Source organism: Labeo rohita, chromosome 16, assembly GCF_022985175.1.
Source record: "Labeo rohita strain BAU-BD-2019 chromosome 16, IGBB_LRoh.1.0, whole genome shotgun sequence".
Lineage (NCBI taxonomy): Eukaryota > Metazoa > Chordata > Actinopteri > Cypriniformes > Cyprinidae > Labeo > Labeo rohita.
In genome coordinates, this window is record NC_066884.1 from 20141785 (window position 1) to 20161090 (window position 19306).

A 19306-nucleotide genomic window follows, 5' to 3' on the forward strand; every position below is an offset into this window, starting at 1 on the left:
ATTTCTTCAGTCGTAAAGAAATTATGTTTTTTTAAGGAAAACATCTCAGCATTTTTCTCCATATAATGGACTGATATGGTGCCCCAATTTTGAACTTCCAAAATACAGTTTAAATGCGGCTTCAAACGATCCCAAATGTGGTTGTAAACAATCCCAGCTGAGAAAGAAGGGTCTCTAGCAAAACGATCGGTTATTTAAATTAAAAAAAAAAACATTTAAATACTTTTTACTCTCAAACGCTCGTCCTTGAACACTGTGTATTCTGACTCAAGACAGTTAGGGTATGTCAAAAAAACTCTTCTCTCCCTCAACTTCAAAAATCATTTCAAAATCATCCTACATCGCTGCAAAAGTACCGACCCAGTCTTTACAAAGTGAACATGCAAAGAAGATCAAACATCCTTAACAAAAAAGGTAAAACAGCGATATAGGGCGATTTTGAAGTTGAAGGAGAACATGAGATGGGAGTTTTTCAACATACCCTAACTGTCATGGACCAGAACAAAAACAGTCCAGGCAGAGTAAGACAAGACAAGCATTTGACAATAAAAAGTATATAAATTGTATCATTTTTATTAAAATAACTGATCGTTATGCTAGATAAGACCCTTCTCTCTCGGCTGGGATCATTTACAACCACATTTGGGATCGTTTGAAGCTGCATTTAAACTGCATTTTGGAAGTTCAAAATTGGGGCACCATACTAGTCCATTATATGGAGAAAAATGCTGAAATGTTTTCCTCAAAAAGCAATTTCTTTACGACTGAAGAAAGAAAGACATGAACATCTTGGATGACAGGGGGGTGAGTAAATTATTTGTAAATTGCTGTTCTGGAAGTGGACTTCTCCTTTAATGCCTGTTGGCACCCATTATAAAACAGAAAAAGACAACGAAGCAGCATGTAGCTTCTTCTATCACGCAAAATCACAGGCAATAAACACGCAAAAAAAAGGGGGTTAAAAAAAAGGTTGTCCTCTCTTTTCTTCCCTACACTCATATTTTGAGTGATTATTTTTACCCAAAATTTCTTTTTGAAATATCACAATAATATTGTTATTGCAAATACTTTTGCTTCTGATAATCGTGTATTGCAAATCTAATATCTTCACGGCCATAAAACACACAAAACCTTACCTCATCAGACTCCGACAAAAACTCCTGCATGATGTCGCTCTCTCCGATTACCCGAACAGAACACACTGGTGAGATCAAGAGGGAAAGGCATAGAAAAAGAGAGAGAGAGAGAGAGACTGTTGGAAACATCTGTAAACAGTTATTTTCTAGATTTTCATCTCACGGCCCCTTCCCGTGTCATCTTCTCTTACCTTTCTCCAAGTATTCCTCCAGCCCTCGCCTGCGAGCGTCTAGCTGTTGCTCAGACAGGGAGAAAGGCCATTTCCCCGGCAGCTTAGGAAATGCAAAGTTGGCAAATTCCCTCTTCAGATTCTGATGCAAGATGGCAAACTCCCGATAACGTTTTGAGCACAGCTGCCTGCCTGCCATGTACACATTGTAGACCTGACACAAACACAACGATGTCAAAAATAACCCTGAAATCATCAGGGGAAAAACTATCAAAGCAAACAGAGGCATAATTGGCCACAGGAGACAAAACACTCACTACAAACTTCTCTCCGTTCTGTTCTACATGTTTGTAGGTGGGTACGGAGATGGGCACGGCCTGCTTGTCGCTGTAGTCATAGCAGGACTGCGACGAGCCGTCGTCCCCGGGATCAAGGCTGTCCGTCTCTGGCTGAGGAACCGACAGGACGGCCAAGACCAACTCTTTCTCTCCTGCTCGGATGAGATCTACCACCTGCTTATGAGTGGCCCCTTCCACATTCACCCCATTTCTGCAGACAGAAGAGGAAAAAAAAGAAAGGATCTGGTTACAGTATTAAACTTGTACACAGCATACCAGTGTGACGTTAAACGGTTAATGCTATAAATCTTGTGTTTCCAGGAACTTTCAGAGGGTTAATGTCAGATCAGATATCTTCTAATCCTGAACCACTACTTAGGTGGAGTTCCTGGAGCTCCTATTTTCTGGTCTAATCTTTTCAGGGCTCAACAAAAAGGATGGCCCACTGGCCCACGGCCAGCATGTTACAGGGCCAGTTGACAGAACATTTATTTGCCCTTTTAAGCCAGTGCTGCAATGCCACTGAAAATTTCACATTTATTGATCCTGTACAACCATTCTTTTTGCCTTGCAGATTGAAATCTTTGGTTTTCTTGCTGGAATAGTATTTTTTTTTTTTTTTTTTAACTTGTTAACATTTTTAAAAAACAAACAAACTTGCATTTATCAAAATTTTCTGAAGAAATGTATCATTGTCTCCATAAAAAATATTTTTTGAGCAACAAAATATATATATATATATATATATATATATGTATGTATATATATATAAATATATAAATGCACACAGTAAGATGAAAAAAACATTGAAATATTATTGCAATTTAAAATAGTGGTTTTCTATCTTAATATACTTTAAAATATAATTTATTCCTTAATGCAAAGAGGAATTTTTTAGCATCATTACTCTTTAGCATCACATGGTCCTTCAGAAATCATTCTTATATGCTGATTTATTATCAATTTTTGAAACAGCTGTGCTAGTTTCTTTTTTTTTTGGAACCTGTGATACTTTTTTTTTTTTTAAATTCATTGAGGAATAAAACATTACGAAGAACAGCGTTTTATATAACCCCTTAACTGGGACACCATCACTATATTCCAATTAAATCTAATCATGACAAACTATATATCGTTGGAAAGGTCTAAGACTCCTAAATAGATATTTTACCACTGTTCTTTGTTAAAAATTATGTAGCCACAGTAATACATTAATTTACAAGAGTGCACTTCAAAAACAATCTACATCATAACAGGAGACTTTAATTTTATAGCAATTTGGGATTAAAAACTTTTGTAAAATATTTATTTCATATTAAAAAAAACAATACAGTACATTTTCTTTACAGTAAACTTAAACTTCTACTTTTATAGTTTTGTTTTTAAAAACGACCACTTAATAAGAGACCAACTTTATGTCTGAATTCAGTTTGCATAGAAGTCTTTTGTAACAATATACACTACTGTTCAAAGTTTGGGTCTGTAATTTTTTTCTTTCTTTCGCTGAAAGAAATGAATAATTTTATTCATATATATATATATATATATATATATATAGATAGCTAGCTAGCTATGGCACACCGTTCAGGAAATATAATTATATTTATAATATGAAGTTTGAGTATATGGAACAAAACTCTGAATATAAATATAAATATAAATATAAATATAAATATAAATATAAATATAAATATAAATATAAATATATATATATATATATATACACACACACACAAATCGCGCTCATAATCGAATGCGATTCATCTGCGATTATGAGCGCGATTTGGCGTAGCTTGTCAGTGATTTACGGCTCTGTGTATTAACTGCCGCTCCAGCTGAACGCACCTGATGGAGCTTTACTACTAATCAAAGTACCGGCTTTACTGGCTAAGCGCGCCTCATAAACACATTCGATTAATCGTGCAGCCCTATCTGAATATATGGAATACATGTCTGAATATATAAAATGAATGTCTGAATTTATGGAAGAAAATTTGTAGCTATTGAAGGAATTCTGATGCACTAAGAATGTTGCAATAATGGAAATATGATCCTCAAGATGATGTGATGTAGACTCCAAACTACACTGTTAAAAAAAAAAAAAAAAAGTTGTTTCAACTTTAAAGCACAAGACCAAAAATTTTTGTTTAGTCAACTTAATGTTACTTATTGTTAATTTTAAGTGACAACTGGAATATTTTAGTTGACTTTTTTGTTGTTTGGAGTATGACCATCTGCTGCAAAAAAGTCTTGTAGTCTTGTAGATCAACAAAGTATTGGAAAATTTTAATCACAATTCAAAAGCCTACTACTCTGATAATGAGGATAAAGCAAGCTATACATTATTCACTGAGAACTGCTTAATTTGCACTTTATTTCCATATATTAACACTTTCATATACATTCAGACTTTTATTCCATATATTCAGAATTTCATTCTATATATTCAGACTTTCATTCCATATATTCAGAAATTCATTCTATATATTCAAACCTTCATTCCATATATTCTGAGTTTTGTTTAATATATTCATACTTTCCTTCCATATATACAGACTTTCATTCTATATATATATTCAGACTGTCATTCCATATATTCAGACATCCATTCTATATATATTCTGACTTCCATTCCAGATATTATATATTATATATCTATATATCTATATATATATAGATAGATAGATATTGATATATAGATAGATACATAGATAGATACATAGATATAGATATAGATATATAGATATTTGATATTGAATGATTTCTGAAGGACCTTGTGACACTGAAGACTGGTGTAATGGCTAATGAAAATTCAGCTTTGCATCACAGAAATAAATTATGTTTTACAGTATATTAAAATAGAACACTTATTTTAAATTGCAATAATATTCCTTTTTTCTGGGTTTTGATCAAATAAATGGAAGTTTGACGAGCGTAAGAGACTTCTTTAAAAATCATTAAAAATCTTACTGATTCCAAATTTTTGAATGGCAGTGTAGGTAAAAAATAAAACTATTCATTCTTTTCTTTTGTAAAAATCTAAACTACATTTTTGAGCTCTGCTAGAAATCATGTTTTATTACAGCACAGAGTTCTCAGGAGACTAATGAACAGGTCTTACTTAAAGTATGACATTTCCTGCCCTGAAAACCTAAGTGTGACCTCAAAATCTGTGATGGATGTAGTACGTGTTTGATACGGTTAATATGAAAGACATTTCATTCTGGCCGTTATGTAGGTTTCGAAGATTATTCAGGGCAGAAAACATCCCCTTTCTGAACATGTAGTCCAACATGGACTGAAGAGTTTCCAGCAAATACGTTGCAGTAAGATCACTGGAAAGTACTTAAGAGTTACTCAGCAGTAATCAGCAGTGCATTAACATACTCTCTCTCTCTCATCTGTTTCTCGTAGACACTCAAAGACGCTCTCAGTCAGCCAGAAAAGCTGAATCAACTAAACGCTCACTCTTCCTCTGCACTGTACATAAAAACGGTAAATATCACGCAACTGAATCATAGTTTTGTGCTGCTCATGGAAGCACTTTGACTGTAGTTCCAACCTACAATGTGTCCTCACACCATCTCCCTCCTTTTGACACTCCATTAAACACAAGAGACAGAGCAGCATGACCTGCTCCCAGACCACCCCAAATGTACTTCCACTTTCTGGAAGCTGAGCACTCCATTATATATTTGACATGACATTCTACAGTACATTTCCCTGTTTATAACATGGGAACAGGGGAGCACAGAGAACTAAGCGATTTAAAGAGACAGCTTACACAAAAATAAAAATTCTGTCATTTACTACTCACTCATATGTTGTTCCAAACCTGTAAGATCTTTAAAGCACAAATTAATATATTTTTGATGAAATCCAAGACCTTCTGATTCTGCATAGACAGCAACGCAACTGAGACGATCAAGGCCCAGAAAGGTAGTGAGGACATCATTAAAATAGTCCATGTGACAACAGTGGTTCAACCGTAATGTCATGAAGCTACGAGAATACTTTCTGTGCTCAAAGAAAACAATAATAATGACTTTATTCAAAAACTTCTTCTCTTATGTCTCAGTGTTCGACACCCATTCATGACGCGTGAGTGACATGGAAGAGAACAAATTGTTAAATAAAGTTGTTATTTTTGTTTTCTTTGCGCACCAAAATGTGGTAGCTGTGTTGCCGTCTATGCAGGGTCCGAAAGCTCTCGGATTTCATCAAAAATATCTTAATTTGTGTTCCGAAGATGAACGAAGGTCTTACAGGTTTGGAGTGAAGTGAGAATAAGCAATTAATGACAAAATTTTCATTTTTGGCTGAACTATCTCTTTAAATTGCTTGGTATCAACACAGACTTCCAGGTTTAATTCCAATTCACAAACACTCAATTTGATTCTGATTCAGTCAGGCATATTTCAGGGAAAATGTGTTTTTTTTTTCTCAATTTCATGTGAGGTCTAAAGATTTACCCATGCAAATTGCACAACAGGTTCAAGCAGGTTTGTCACATTAACTAGCAGAAAGCTGCTTGGTTTGAAAGAGATGTCTGTGTGAGCTGTACATCCTACATCGCTACTCTCCTGACAACAGACAATGGACCTTTTTTTGTCCACAAAATTGGCTAAAAATGTCACTAATATGACTGCACCTCACTGCTTTAAATTATGAAGGATGGGGTGGGTGATATTCCCAAAATCTTATATCACGATATGAATAATTTTATTTCACAGCAACAATATCTATCACGATATGGGTATTTTTGGTCTTTATGATATCAAAATTTTTGATACCATTGGAATTTCATAACTCTTGTCACCAGTGTCAAGATCACAAAAAAACTAATACTAGCTTAAATTAAAAAAAAAAAAACTTAATTAAACAAAGAAATAAAAAAAGCTTAAGCCCACTGAAGACGAGTAAACAGTAGGGCTGATCGATTCTGAAAATTTTGGAATCAAGTCCAATTCCGATTCCTGGTTCTGGAATCGATGAGATTCGACTCCTCACTGTTGTTTTCGATTCTTTTTCAACTCTTGTTTTTTTTAGATTGGCGGAACCTAATTACACCATGACTGTAGAATATAAACGTCTTAGAAAGTAGCCATATCATATGAAGCTTTATTTTTAAAAATTATGATTCAATTCTGCATTTAAACTGTAATTTTTTCTACATTGCCCATGAAATTAGTCATAGCCCACAGTGCAGCAGTAGACATGCGTTTATTACATGAATGGAACAAGGCACAGTTCAGGTGAATGATGTTCAAATGTATGCTTTGCACAAAATTAAACTGTACACTGAAACAACATAACCAGAACATTAACAACAACACTGATACAAGAGCTTGTGGTTTATCTGTCAATACGATGTGGCCACTGATCCGTGTTCTCGGCATTTTCTTTTAGAATTATCATTGGCTGATAGGTTAAAAAATAGCATTTTATTTAAGATGGAAATAGGATCAAGACCATGTCATGATCTATTCTGTCCTGCAGCACTTAAAACCATGGACAATATAAGCCAGTTCCACCATAAAATAACGTCTGAATTGTTTTTGAACTGGTTCATTAAAACGATCTATCCGAAAGAACCTCTTCGTGGAAACGAATCAGACTTCTAATCACTATTAGCGTATCCTCAAGCACAGACGAGCTCAGTACCGACTCTTTTTTTATTTAGTATATTTTCGTGAATCAACATTCAGCGATGTTTGATGACAGCAGCCAAGATATGTAGCCTTCGTATGATGAAGCCTTTCATTTGAGAGACGCCCACAGATAAACTTTGTTGAACTGAAAACGGCTCTGAGTGGGGAGTCGATTCCCCTTGATGGGATCGATTCTAACCTCTCTCGATTCCCAACGCCTCGGAATCGTTTCTTTTTGGAATCGTTTTCCAGCCCTCGTAAACAGTCAGCGATTAAATGAGAAATTCACTTCCAGAACAAAAATCTACAGACAATTTACTAACCCCCTTGTCATCCAAGATGTTCATGTCTTTCTTTCTTCAGTTGTAAAGAAATTATGTTTTTTGAGGGAAACAGAATTTTTCTCCATATAGTGGACTTCAATGGTGCCTGCAAGTTTGAACTTCCAAAACGCAGTTTAAATGCAGCTTGAAAGAAGAAAAGAAGAAGAAAAAAAAAAAAAAAAAAAAAAAAAAAGTACAATTTATATACATTTTTGACCTCAAATGCTCGTCTTGTCTAGCTCTGCATGAACTCTGTGCGCTCGGGGTCAATACAGTTAGGGTATGTCAAAAAACTCCTATCTCACTTTCTACTCCAACTTCAAAATCGTTCTACATCGCTGCAGAAGCACTAACCACTCTTAAGTGAACGCAAAAAGAAGGGTCAAATATCCTTTACAAAAAAAAAAAGTAAAACAGCAATGTAGGACGATTTTAAAGTTGGAGGAGATCCAAGGTTTTTCGACATGCGCAGTTTGCATGCGCATCGCAGAGCCAGACAAGATGAGCATTTGAGGTTAAAAGGTATTTAAAATGTAATTTTTTATTTTCAGAGATGAACCTAGCGTTTCGCTAGATAAGACCCTTCTTCATCAGCTGGGATCGATTAGAGCCCTTTGAAGCTGCATTTAAACTGCATTTTGGAAGTTCGAACTCACAGGCACCACTGAAGTCAGGAGAACATTCCCAAATTTTTTTTCTTTATGAGTGACAAAAGAAAAACATGAACATCTTGGATGACAAGGGGATGAGTAAATTATCTGTAAATTTTAGTTCTGGAAGTGGGGCATTTTGGCACAAGATAGATTAAGCAAGCTAGATTAAAGTGATTCTTACATTTGAATATGGATATTTTTCCTACAAAAATGCAACCATTTGCTACAGGATGCCTTTATTTACCCCATGAAGCCATGTGTTTTATTATGGATGGATGCACTTTATTGGACTTGTTTCAGACTGATGAAGAGAAACACCCGCCCATTGCCATTCTAAAACTTGGAAGCGCCAGGATAATTTTTAATATAGCTCCAGCTGGATTTATCTGAAAGAAGGAAGTCATATACAACTAGGATGCCTGGAAGGCGAGTAAATAATGGGCTAATTTTTCATTTTTTGGATGAACTATCCCTTTAAAATCACTCGTTTTTAAATGGTAGTGCTTAAAAACGTGTGCAAACATTTTCGTGACCACGGAGCACAACGATGTTACACGAGCATGTAACCAAGACGACAGTTGAAATCTCTAATGCTAGACAAATTTCTACCGGTTAATCGTGTCTACCGGTATATCGCCCACCCCTAATGCAGGATAGAGTTTCCAACTGATTCAAATGGGTAACTTGTCATCCTAAACTATTCAATAGAGTCATTTGCTTGTGAATCAACTGCACTGGTCACGTTGTATATTTATTTATGCATAGTAGATACAAGGAAGACTCAATATAAATATGTTGTTTGCCAATATTTTGAGGTTCAGTCATTTTGTTGCATCCCATTAAATGCAGAACTAACTATATACATTACAAAACTGATCTTTTAAAAATATAACAACCAGACCCAAACTGTACAGTTGAGTAAATTAGATCAGCAGAAGGCAGAGAACTCGGCAGCACTGTACTTTTACATGCAGCCATCGAAAATAAGCATAGTGTAAAGGTTTGCTCTTTACACTTTAAAAATCAATATCAGGATTGATCAACTGAAGACAACAATTAATGAGAAAATTGATATTTTTAACCAGCCTGTTCTGTTTAAGGAGCATCCACAAAACAGAAAGAGTTGGTGATTATAAGACGAATGAGCATTGCTTTGCCCCCCCTCTCTGTCCTGAGTTTACACTGACTGATGCTGATGCTGAGCTCTGCCGCCTTCAGCGCCACGGAAACCACTTGTCACCATAGCAACCAACGCCAGCATCAATGAGGTGCCCTGTGAATATTAACATGCAACCGGAACCGGTCCAGTGAAGATTCGAGAGACACAATAATGTCAAATAATACATCGCAAACCAAATATAACCCAGATGCTCCTCCTAATAGATATCACCTAACGTAGTTCAGGGACAACAAGTCTGCAGTTACATAATCATGCTGCAAATGTTCGAGATCAGCACGCTTACGAAAAGGACGTGGCGATCATTCAGAAGGTGTGTGCTATTGTTTGCACAATTGTCCAGTGCGGTTTATTTCGATTTCGCTCAGAACAGTGCGCAGTCAGCTACAGCAAGATGAGAGGGAATGAGAGAGCTCGTCTGTTCACGGTGCCGTATGTGACCTGAATCTGCAATGAAGACAAACGCGTCCAAACACAAACCTCCTTTATCTAGTGGAAATGAAGCAGCCATTCACGCAGAGACATACACCGATGCATATGACAGGCAGAGACACTGTGTGCAAAGAGATGTTAAAGGGATAGCTCAGCCAGAAATGAAAAAGCGTGTCATCATTTACTCACCATCACGTTGTTCAAAACGTATGTGACTTCTTTCTAGAGTAAATACAACAGTCTCTATTCACTTTTAACTCATCTTTTTTTACATACAAGGAAAGCGAAATCTAGGCTAAGATGCTTTTTTTGTGGTCTACAAAAAAAGTCAGGTTTGGAACAACATGACGGTTGAGAGAGGATGACATAATTTGTATTTTTTTGGTCATCTCTTTAAGATCAGCGAGGCCAAAAATTGTGTAAACAAAGTCAGTTCTGTCAGATGCCCTTGAATTTATGAAGACAGCTTCTAAAAAAAAGACATTTCCTTAAACCTAAAGAATATAGGATGATTGGAAGACTAGATGTCTGAATGACAAGCCTGGGTGTGCTCAGAATATCAAATCCTGCTGTAAACAAGTGCCTTCTGCACTCCTGGACAAATGTGTCTTATGGAAGCTTTATTAAATTGCGTACACTTTTATTAACGTACCGTATTTTTCGTGACTGAAAACATGCAGTGCTGCAGTGACAAGGCTGGCTAACTTTCAGCTTCTCACTCCAATATACATCAACCCACTTATTAGCCACGTTAGCAGCTGCACTGGATTACAGCGTCATTTCTCTCTTCAGAAACCTGAAATGCACTGTTGACTTTCGCCTGTAGTGTTTAAGAGCAAACTGGCCGCTTTCTGTCTATCAAGGGATGAGGGTGAAGGTGGGCAGCGCTGCTAAGCACCTCTTGATGTAGTCCATAGATCATTTAACGTTACATATAAACTTACACTTCCAGAATACGGTCGCCCTTTGAGATTCCGGCTCGGTCTGCCGCGCCGCCCGGTAACACGGCGCTGACGTGCTGCAGCGGGGCATAAAGTTCGCCGTTGATGCTCCTCAGTTGCCCTCCTTCGCTTACTTGCCCGCGGACATTGAAGCCATAGCCCGAGTCCGACTTGACGATGCGGACCAGCCGAGGCCCGGAGGTGACCGTGGTCGCGACGAGGCCGCCGGCGCCCGTTCCCGAGCTCATGCCGGAGCCGTTGCGAGCCGCCGAGTGAAGCGTGGAAGGACCAGCGGAGCGAGTGCCGTCTCCTTCGACAACATCTGCCATCTTTATCTGAAGAAATCCTGCCTCCACAGCGGGCTCGGGCGCCGAAGTGCTACATGAGCTTATTGGCTGGCGGAGTGCGTCAGACTCCAGACGGGAAAGACTGACGCCAAACCGCCCCCATCACGAGACACTGCTGCGTTTGCGTGCCTTGAAAGTTACTTCTGTCACGTAACAACAAAGCAGTGCACCATGGGAAATGTAGTGCGGATGACTAACAGCCAGTATGTTTGCATGGTTGCTCGTTTTGTAAAATGGAAGAATAACCAGGCAGTTATCATTGGACAGAAACGAGTCGATCGTGTTATTTTTTCATGTTTTAACTTGTAATTCGTGGAGATTGCAGAAGGATGTTTGAATATTCATTCACATGATGGTCCTTCTGTTTATTTTTATTTTGTCTACTGAGTAAATTTCAGATTCACAAAGCTGGAGCAATACACTCTAAACCTGATTTTAGATTAGATTCTGTTTTGAATCGATGTGTATACTATAAAAACAACACGTGAGATAAATTTAACTTAATTCTGTTTGTCCAAAAAATCCATTATGAGGCCCACCACAAGATGGAGACATTTACTTGAAAATATTATTTTCCTTTAGTCATATTTACAACTCAAGGTGCGTTCACGCCATATCGAAATTCCCGTAATTACGAGATTCCAACTTGTAAAAAGCATTCACGTCCTCGTAGAACTCGTAATTACAATTTGTGAGAGCTAAGACTTTTACCACATGACCGCTGTACCGCCTGACCAGGCTCTGTTTAGGCGTTGATAGTGTTGCCATAGAAAAGCATAATTCCGAGTCTCAGGACGTGAACAGCTCCGAGTAGAACGTCACATGTTGTCATCTTGAAATTACGGTAATTACGATATGGCGTGAATGCAGCGTCACTGATCACTCACAGACTCACTAATCTAATTTTCAACTAGAAAAGTAAAAGTAGCCACAAATACCATGAACACAAATTTACAGACAAGAACACTCACACCCACATATTGTTACAATTTTAGCTCAGCACATTAAAAACTTTATTCCAATACCGATTTTGCTAATTTTTTTTTTTTAACCAAAATAAGAGGGATCATACAAAATGCATGTTATTTTTTTCATTTAGTACTGACCTGAATAAGATATTTTACATAAAAGATGTTATATAGTCCACAAGAGAATGATCCCATTAAAAAGTTTACATCCACTTGATTCTTAATACTGTGTTGTTACCTGAATGATCCACAGCCGTGTTTTTGTTTTTTGTTTAGTGATAGTTGTTCATGAGTCACATATTTGTCCATCAGGTCCCACAAATTCTTTGGTTTTTCAGCATTTTTGTGTATTTGAACCCTTTCCAACATTGACTGTATGATTTTGAGATTCATCTTTTTACACGGAGGTTAACTGAGGGACTCATATGCAACTATTACAGGAGGTGTTCAGTTGCTCACTGATGCTCCAGAAGGAAAATTGATGCATTAAGAGACAGGGGCATAACCTTTTGAACAGAATGAAGAAATGTACATTTTTCTTATTTTGCATATATATATATATATTTTTTTTTTTTTTTTTTTCATTTAGTACTGCCCTTCGGAAGCTACAGATGACACTTGCATGTATACCAGAAGACAAAATAAGTTCAATTTAGCTTGATCTTCAAATTCAGAAAAGTTTTCACCCCCGGCTCTTAATGCATTGTGTTTCCTTCTGAAGTATCAATGAGCATTTGAACCTTCTGTGTTGCATATGAGTCCCTCAGTTGTCCTCAGTGTGAAAAGATGGATCTCAAAATCATACAGTCATTGTTGCAAATACATAAAAATGCTGAAAAACAAAATACTTGAAAACTTGAAAAACACAGCTGTGGATCATTCAGGTAACAACACAGTTTTAAGAATCAAGTGTATGTAAACTTCTGAAAGGGTCATTTTTATAAATTCAGCCATTATTTTCTCTTGTGGAGTATCATTGACTTTTTTCTATGAAGTGCATTGAATTTTCAGTAATATTTCAGTGAAATTAAATTGCTTCATTTAGTAAATTTGACTGTTAGGTTTTACAGTATATTCCAGTTTTTTCTTGGTTTTATGTATGAAGGCACTACATGTGTCAGCTCAGATGAGTTAATTAATGACCACGGCTCAGTATGCATGTGTTAAAAGTGAGACTGAAGCAATGTTACAGTTCATTAGATATCACTGAAGGAAACAGAATAACCCTGCACTCTTAAACTTGCTCCATTGTGATTGCAACTCAACTTTTATACTCGTGGCATCTTTTTATGATTAATGACATAAATCCATTGTGAGGTTTTATTACTTAATGGTTTACGTTTGTGTCCTCTAGCTACACATGCTAAATTACACCAGACCAGCTGCATAAACACACCCAATATGTTAAGACTGTGTCTTAAGGATTAGTCTTACCAACTAGCAGTTAGCCAAACTTTGGTGCTAGTGTTGTGAATTTTTTCTTAGAGACCAGGAGACGTTTTTGGATATCTTGAAGCAGAAGTTTCTCTTTATTCAGTTACTCGCTGCTTGGCACTGCAGTCTTCAAAAAGTCGTCTGACTGTCACGATATACATAACTTTTTCAGTTCATGTTGTTATATTGGAACCTATAACAAATATGCATAGGATTGGCATATTTTAAACAGATTCTTAAATTTGTAATCCTTCACTAGCTTAATATTAGAATGGAGGGACAGTAACTGTTGTTGTGATCTGATGTGCCTTCTAATCATATACTGAAGCAGAAGATGTATTTTTATAGTATTCTATACTGTTATAAAGGTTGAGTCGTTTAATATTGTATTATGAGATTGCATAAGCAGAAAAACAGATCAATTGTCAGCAAACGTGTGTTTATTGTCTTCATATATGTGCTATTGTATTGTATGGTATATATGGTAATGGTGTGGTATTGTTTTCAAGTTTCCTGCAGGCCATATATGCACAGTATATAGTATGAGTTACTGTAATCTGTGTCATGTGACAATTCATTGTATGTCAGCATTATGTTAGGAGTGTTGGTGGTATAGGTGAACATTTAAGGCATTACATTCATGTGTATGTAAGCTGCAGCTACCAACACCATAAAACTCATTTACAGATATGAGCACTCACACCCACATATTGTAAGAATACAGATTTAATTCAAAACATAAAAAACCTTTATTCTTGGTTTCTGACATACCATAGCTTTACAGATAAACCCTTTCTGTAAGGATAATGTTATTTTTTAACATAGCAAAGCAAAGTGATGGAGGCAAGAAATTCGATGTACTCCTTAAAGTCCACAATGCCATCTTTATTTGTATCCAGAAGCTTAAATATACTGTCCACAGCTTTCAGGTCCGTAGCTTTCTGTAACAAAAACAAAAGTGTAAGCAGAGATACTGTCAGTACAGTGATGCAAATTAAACGGCATCAGTATTAGCTCACAATCTAATTATTATGAGAATGAATAAAAAAAACACATTTTTTAAATTATGTTATCATTATTTTAAAAAAATCATTATAAAACAAAGCAATTTGAATACCTACTTTTTGCTTGTTTATTGTCTATTAAATCTTGAATATTATGGGTTTTCCTGACTCTCCTATATGCTTTCCTTTTCTTTCTTATAGCACTTGTACATTCTTCATTCCACCATGGAACTATCTTGTTCTTTCTTCCTCCTAAACTCTTCGCTATATACTTATTTGCTGCAGTTTGTATTGCTTGTACTATTTCTTCACTAATAATCTCTACTTACCTGTCTGATTCTATTATAATATTCTTTAATCCCTCTTCACTCAACTCGCTTTGTCATACTTCCAATTACCAGAACCTCCTTTACTTATACCATTTCTTCTTGCATTTACTCTTACCGTTATCATTAAAGGATAATGATCACTCCCAATAGTATCTTGTCTCATTATTTCCCATTCAGTACTCTTTGCAATTGAATCAGACGCCATTGTTAGATCAAGCACTGACTCTTTACCGGTTGCCACATTTATCCTTGTATTACTCCCATCATTTAAACATACCAAATTCCTCCTGTCTATCAAATCTTCCACCACCAGTCCATCACCATCTGTCACTAAACCTCCCCATAACATACTCTGTGCATTAAAATCCCCACACCAAATCACCCTATCTTCATTTTGACCCTCTATTTGTTCTAGTTCATTCAACATTAATTTCTTACATGGATTATAAAAGTTTGTTATTACATAATTTAATCCATTCACCCACACTTCCACTACCACATATTCTTTTGTTATTCCTTTGCCTAACATTCTATATCGTATATCTTCCTTAATCAATGTAATACACCCTCCACCATTACCCTCCCCACGATCTCTTCTCTCACCAACATATCCTTTTATAACAAAATCAAACTTGGGTTTAAGCCACGACTCTTGTACACATATCAGATCAGGTTTAATTTCCAACGTACTAATAACACTTTTAAATTCCAATCCATTGGCCACAAGACTTCTGGCATTCCATTGTAAAATTGAAATCGTCCCACCTATCCAAACCAAGCTTCCTGACTTGACTGGGATTCATTCACCAGCCCATCCCTGATCTTTATCCATGACATATCCTTTATTCATAAGAATCTCTCTGCTGCTCTGACTATAATTTGAATCTTATTGCTTTCTTTTCTGTCTGAGTGGTGCAATTTACTACCTCTGCTACACTGTAACGAATTGCTGTAAAAATTACAGCAATATTTTACAGCAGTGGGCTGTATTTCTTATAATACAGCATATTGCTGTAAACCGCAAAGCACTCTGGGGTCACGTGGTGGTTTGCCTCAAACCTACAGCATAATGCTGTACATTTCAAATCTACAGAGGCCGGCTTTTCTTCAACGGTCGACATTCGGGAGCGGCAAGAAGGATTCGTAACTGTGGTAAGTGACGTATTTCAGTTTTTTCATGTTTGGTAACTGCAGTAGTACATTAAGTTGTCTAAGTTGTCGCGAGGGAGACGTCTACTGGGTTTAAGCAGCACGGTCGCGGGAGGATTTCACACGTTCCTCGGCCTTATAGCGGCTATAGGGGGAAAGTCTCTGGGTTCCTACGTTAAGAATAACACGCTTCACTGACAACAGTTGTAATTCACGGTAACGTTGTGTTGTTCAGCACACTTCTCGTTATTATTTTATGATGTAAATCAAATTTGCACAGGCAGTCATCTGTTAACACGGCGCCGAAATGAAACGCGTGACGTTCCTAAAGGCTCGCAACTCAGGGTCATCCCGGTCACGGAGGATCAGTGTATGTCACGTAAACTCTGAACGGTGCTGTTAAAGCGGTTAACGTAAGCAGCGAGGCGTGCGAGTACCTTTAATAACTTGCTAATTCTCTTATTGTCTCTTATCACAGGCTCCAAAACATACACTGACAGCATTGACAAAGACATTGACAACATTGACAATTGAAACTAAATGAGAATGATCTCTGACAGATCACGTAACACTGGTGTAATGATGCTGAAAATTCAGTTTTGCATCACAGAAATAAATTATATTTTAAAGTATAGTAAATAAGAAAACGTATTTTAAATTGAAATAATATTTCACAATATTACAGTTTTTTCTTGTATTTTGGTTTAAATGAATGCAGGGTTGATGAGCATATATATATATATATATATATTTTTAAAGAACATTAAAAATCATACTGATCTCCCAAACATTTTAATGGCAGTTTATCTGTATCTAATTATAACAATCATCACTCTATCTGTCTTTGACTGTATCTGTCATCCCTCTGTCTGTATCTGACCGTATCATTGTTTTATAAAAAATATCTAATGTATTTTCCTCTTTGTTCTTTTTCAATATTTTTAGCCACTCTTTGCATCCTGGGATGGGACAGCGTCTGGACCTGATCTGTTCTCCTTTTTTGATCAGAAGTTTTGTTGGACTCACTTGGGACCTTGTTGTTTTGCAATGTTGTGAAAATTCATCACTGTCATTGTGGTATTTGGAACAATTTAATTATGAGCATGTTGGTTAACTTGATGTTAGTAAAACTTTGGCTCAGTGTTGGTTAAACTTAAAGTTAAGGGTAATATATGTTTCAAGTAAATATTTATTTTGGAATTCAAAATAATACTAAATGCACTGCTCTATGACATTTCTTTCATGCAAATTTGAGAGTCATATGTTAAATAAAATTTGATCTGTTTTTCAAGATTAAGATGTGTCAAATTATTTTTATTTTTTTTAAATATTAGGCGCACAAGTTTCACACTATACAACACTTTATGCAGTTAAATATTGTTTAAAGTTTATGCAGTTAATGAATTGTTTAAATTGCCAGTCATTAATATTCAGCAATCTGGAAAATGTATACTGCATATATAGAATACACAAAAATAAAGTAGTTTACTTTAATAATAATACAGGATAATGCTGTAAATTTAAATTACAGCAGCACTGCTGTAAAAATTACAGTAACGCTCTGGCAACCCTGCTGCCAGTATAATGCTGTAAAATCTACAGGAATTTTTTTACAGTGTATGAATAACAAAAAATGTACTTTGCTCACAATCATTGAATCCTCTTTGATCCTTCCTTCCACTGCTTAAGTAGCCTCTTTTCTGTTCTCCTTGTGCAAGTCTTTTCCTTTCTCTTTATTCCTTGCATCAACCACTTTAACAGCTTCTGCACATGTTATGTTCTTCTTAGCTTTTTAATTCTGTACTTCAATAAAACCTTTTGTGCATCTTTTCCTAGACTTACACACTGTAGCCACATGCCCATACTTTTGACAATTATAGCATCTTAGAAGAGGCACGAAAGGCCTAACTGTGTAACTGATAAATCCAAGTTTGACCTTATCTGGCAGAACATCACCATCAAATCTAAGTTCAACTGAAAGACTCTCCATTCTATTCCCTTCTCTAGTCATATACAGTCTCCTAGCACCAACTGTTTGCCCTCTGTATATGCTGTTTTTAAGCTCTTCCATAGACACAGCTAATGGCACTCCAGTTATTACTCCACTAAGCCACTGCCTCTGTCCTCCAGTTTTGCTACTCACCACTTCCCTCTTACACATTACTTTGATTCCCATCACTTTCCTCTTTTGCTCTTCATTGTTACAACTATCATCAAATCTCCATTTTTTAACACTCTTGCAAGCTTAATCTCTCCAGCTATTTTCCTCAATTCTTTAGTTAACGCAGTTGGACTTACCTTTTGTATACCACTGTAACGCCACGCCAGCAGAGGGAGCCCTCAACCACTGACTGACTGTTGCTGCTCCTTCTGCTGCTTCGTTGGCTACTTCCTGTTTGGTGGCAATAAAAGGAGGCCATTTTCAAACAGGAAGCTGTGAAGTATTGTTTTGCTGTGTGGACTCTACTAAGCGTTTATCCTATTTCATTGCCTTGTTTTTGCCATGGTTTTGTTTCATCATCATTGTTTTACCTTGTTTCTTACCGTAGTTCTGTCTAGTTCATCGCATAGTTTTTGCCATAGTTTTTGCCATAGTTTTTGCCTTGTTCATTTGTCACTTTGGACTGCTCTCTCTGTTTTTTTGACGTTCTGCCTGTTTTTAGGATTACGGTATTGTTTTGCCTTCGCTACACTGTCTGTTTGGAGATTGACCCTGCCTGTCTGACTACGATCTGTATAATAAAGCTCGCACTTGGATCTTACACGCTTCCCACAAGTCCGCTTTACAGAATACTTCGCCTACCAAAGATCCAGCGGCTTTTGTACACAGATCTACCATGGATCCAGCATCACGCCTCATTCAACTCCGCCAAGGTAACCGGCCCATTGAGCAATATGTTATGGGTTTCTGCGAACTGTGTCACTTGGTGGACTTCAAGGATAGCTTTCTTAAGGACATTTTCTTTTTTGGTTTGGATAAAAACATATCACATAAAATGCCAGGTCATCACCGCCACTGGTCTCTGGTACATTATATTGACTTTGCGTTGCTTCTAAGTGGCTCGGCATTCACTGTGGGGATGGCTGATGATCAACCTTGCCCTCCTCCAGTATCTGCCACACCAAGGAACGTACATGTCATGTCTGGTATTGTCACAATCACGCCAGAGCCCCCCTCACACCAAGCCTGTCAAGCCAAAGTCTGCTAGAGTCATGCCTGCCAAGCCAGAGCCCTCTTATGCCAAGCCTGCCAA

The 19306-nt window shown here is 36.8% G+C and overlaps 1 protein-coding gene across 2 annotated transcripts in view; it reads right to left on the reverse strand.

Annotated features, from left to right (window-relative positions):
* Nucleotides 1-11299, reverse strand: part of snx27b (sorting nexin 27b) — a 33679-nt gene extending 22380 nt beyond the window's left edge. Inside the window, exons 1-4 of one of the 2 annotated variants that reach the window (XM_051132090.1) lie at nucleotides 10825-11299; nucleotides 1624-1855; nucleotides 1328-1520; nucleotides 1137-1201 (exon numbers count right to left, since the gene is read on the reverse strand). In XM_051132090.1, coding sequence (XP_050988047.1) covers nucleotides 1137-1201; nucleotides 1328-1520; nucleotides 1624-1855; nucleotides 10825-11150 — 816 coding nt within the window. In that variant the 5' untranslated portion in view covers nucleotides 11151-11299. The remainder of the gene's footprint in view (nucleotides 1-1136; nucleotides 1202-1327; nucleotides 1521-1623; nucleotides 1856-10824) is intronic. The other variant, XM_051132089.1, reaches the window with a different exon arrangement.
* Between the last annotated feature and the right edge of the window lie 8007 nt (nucleotides 11300-19306).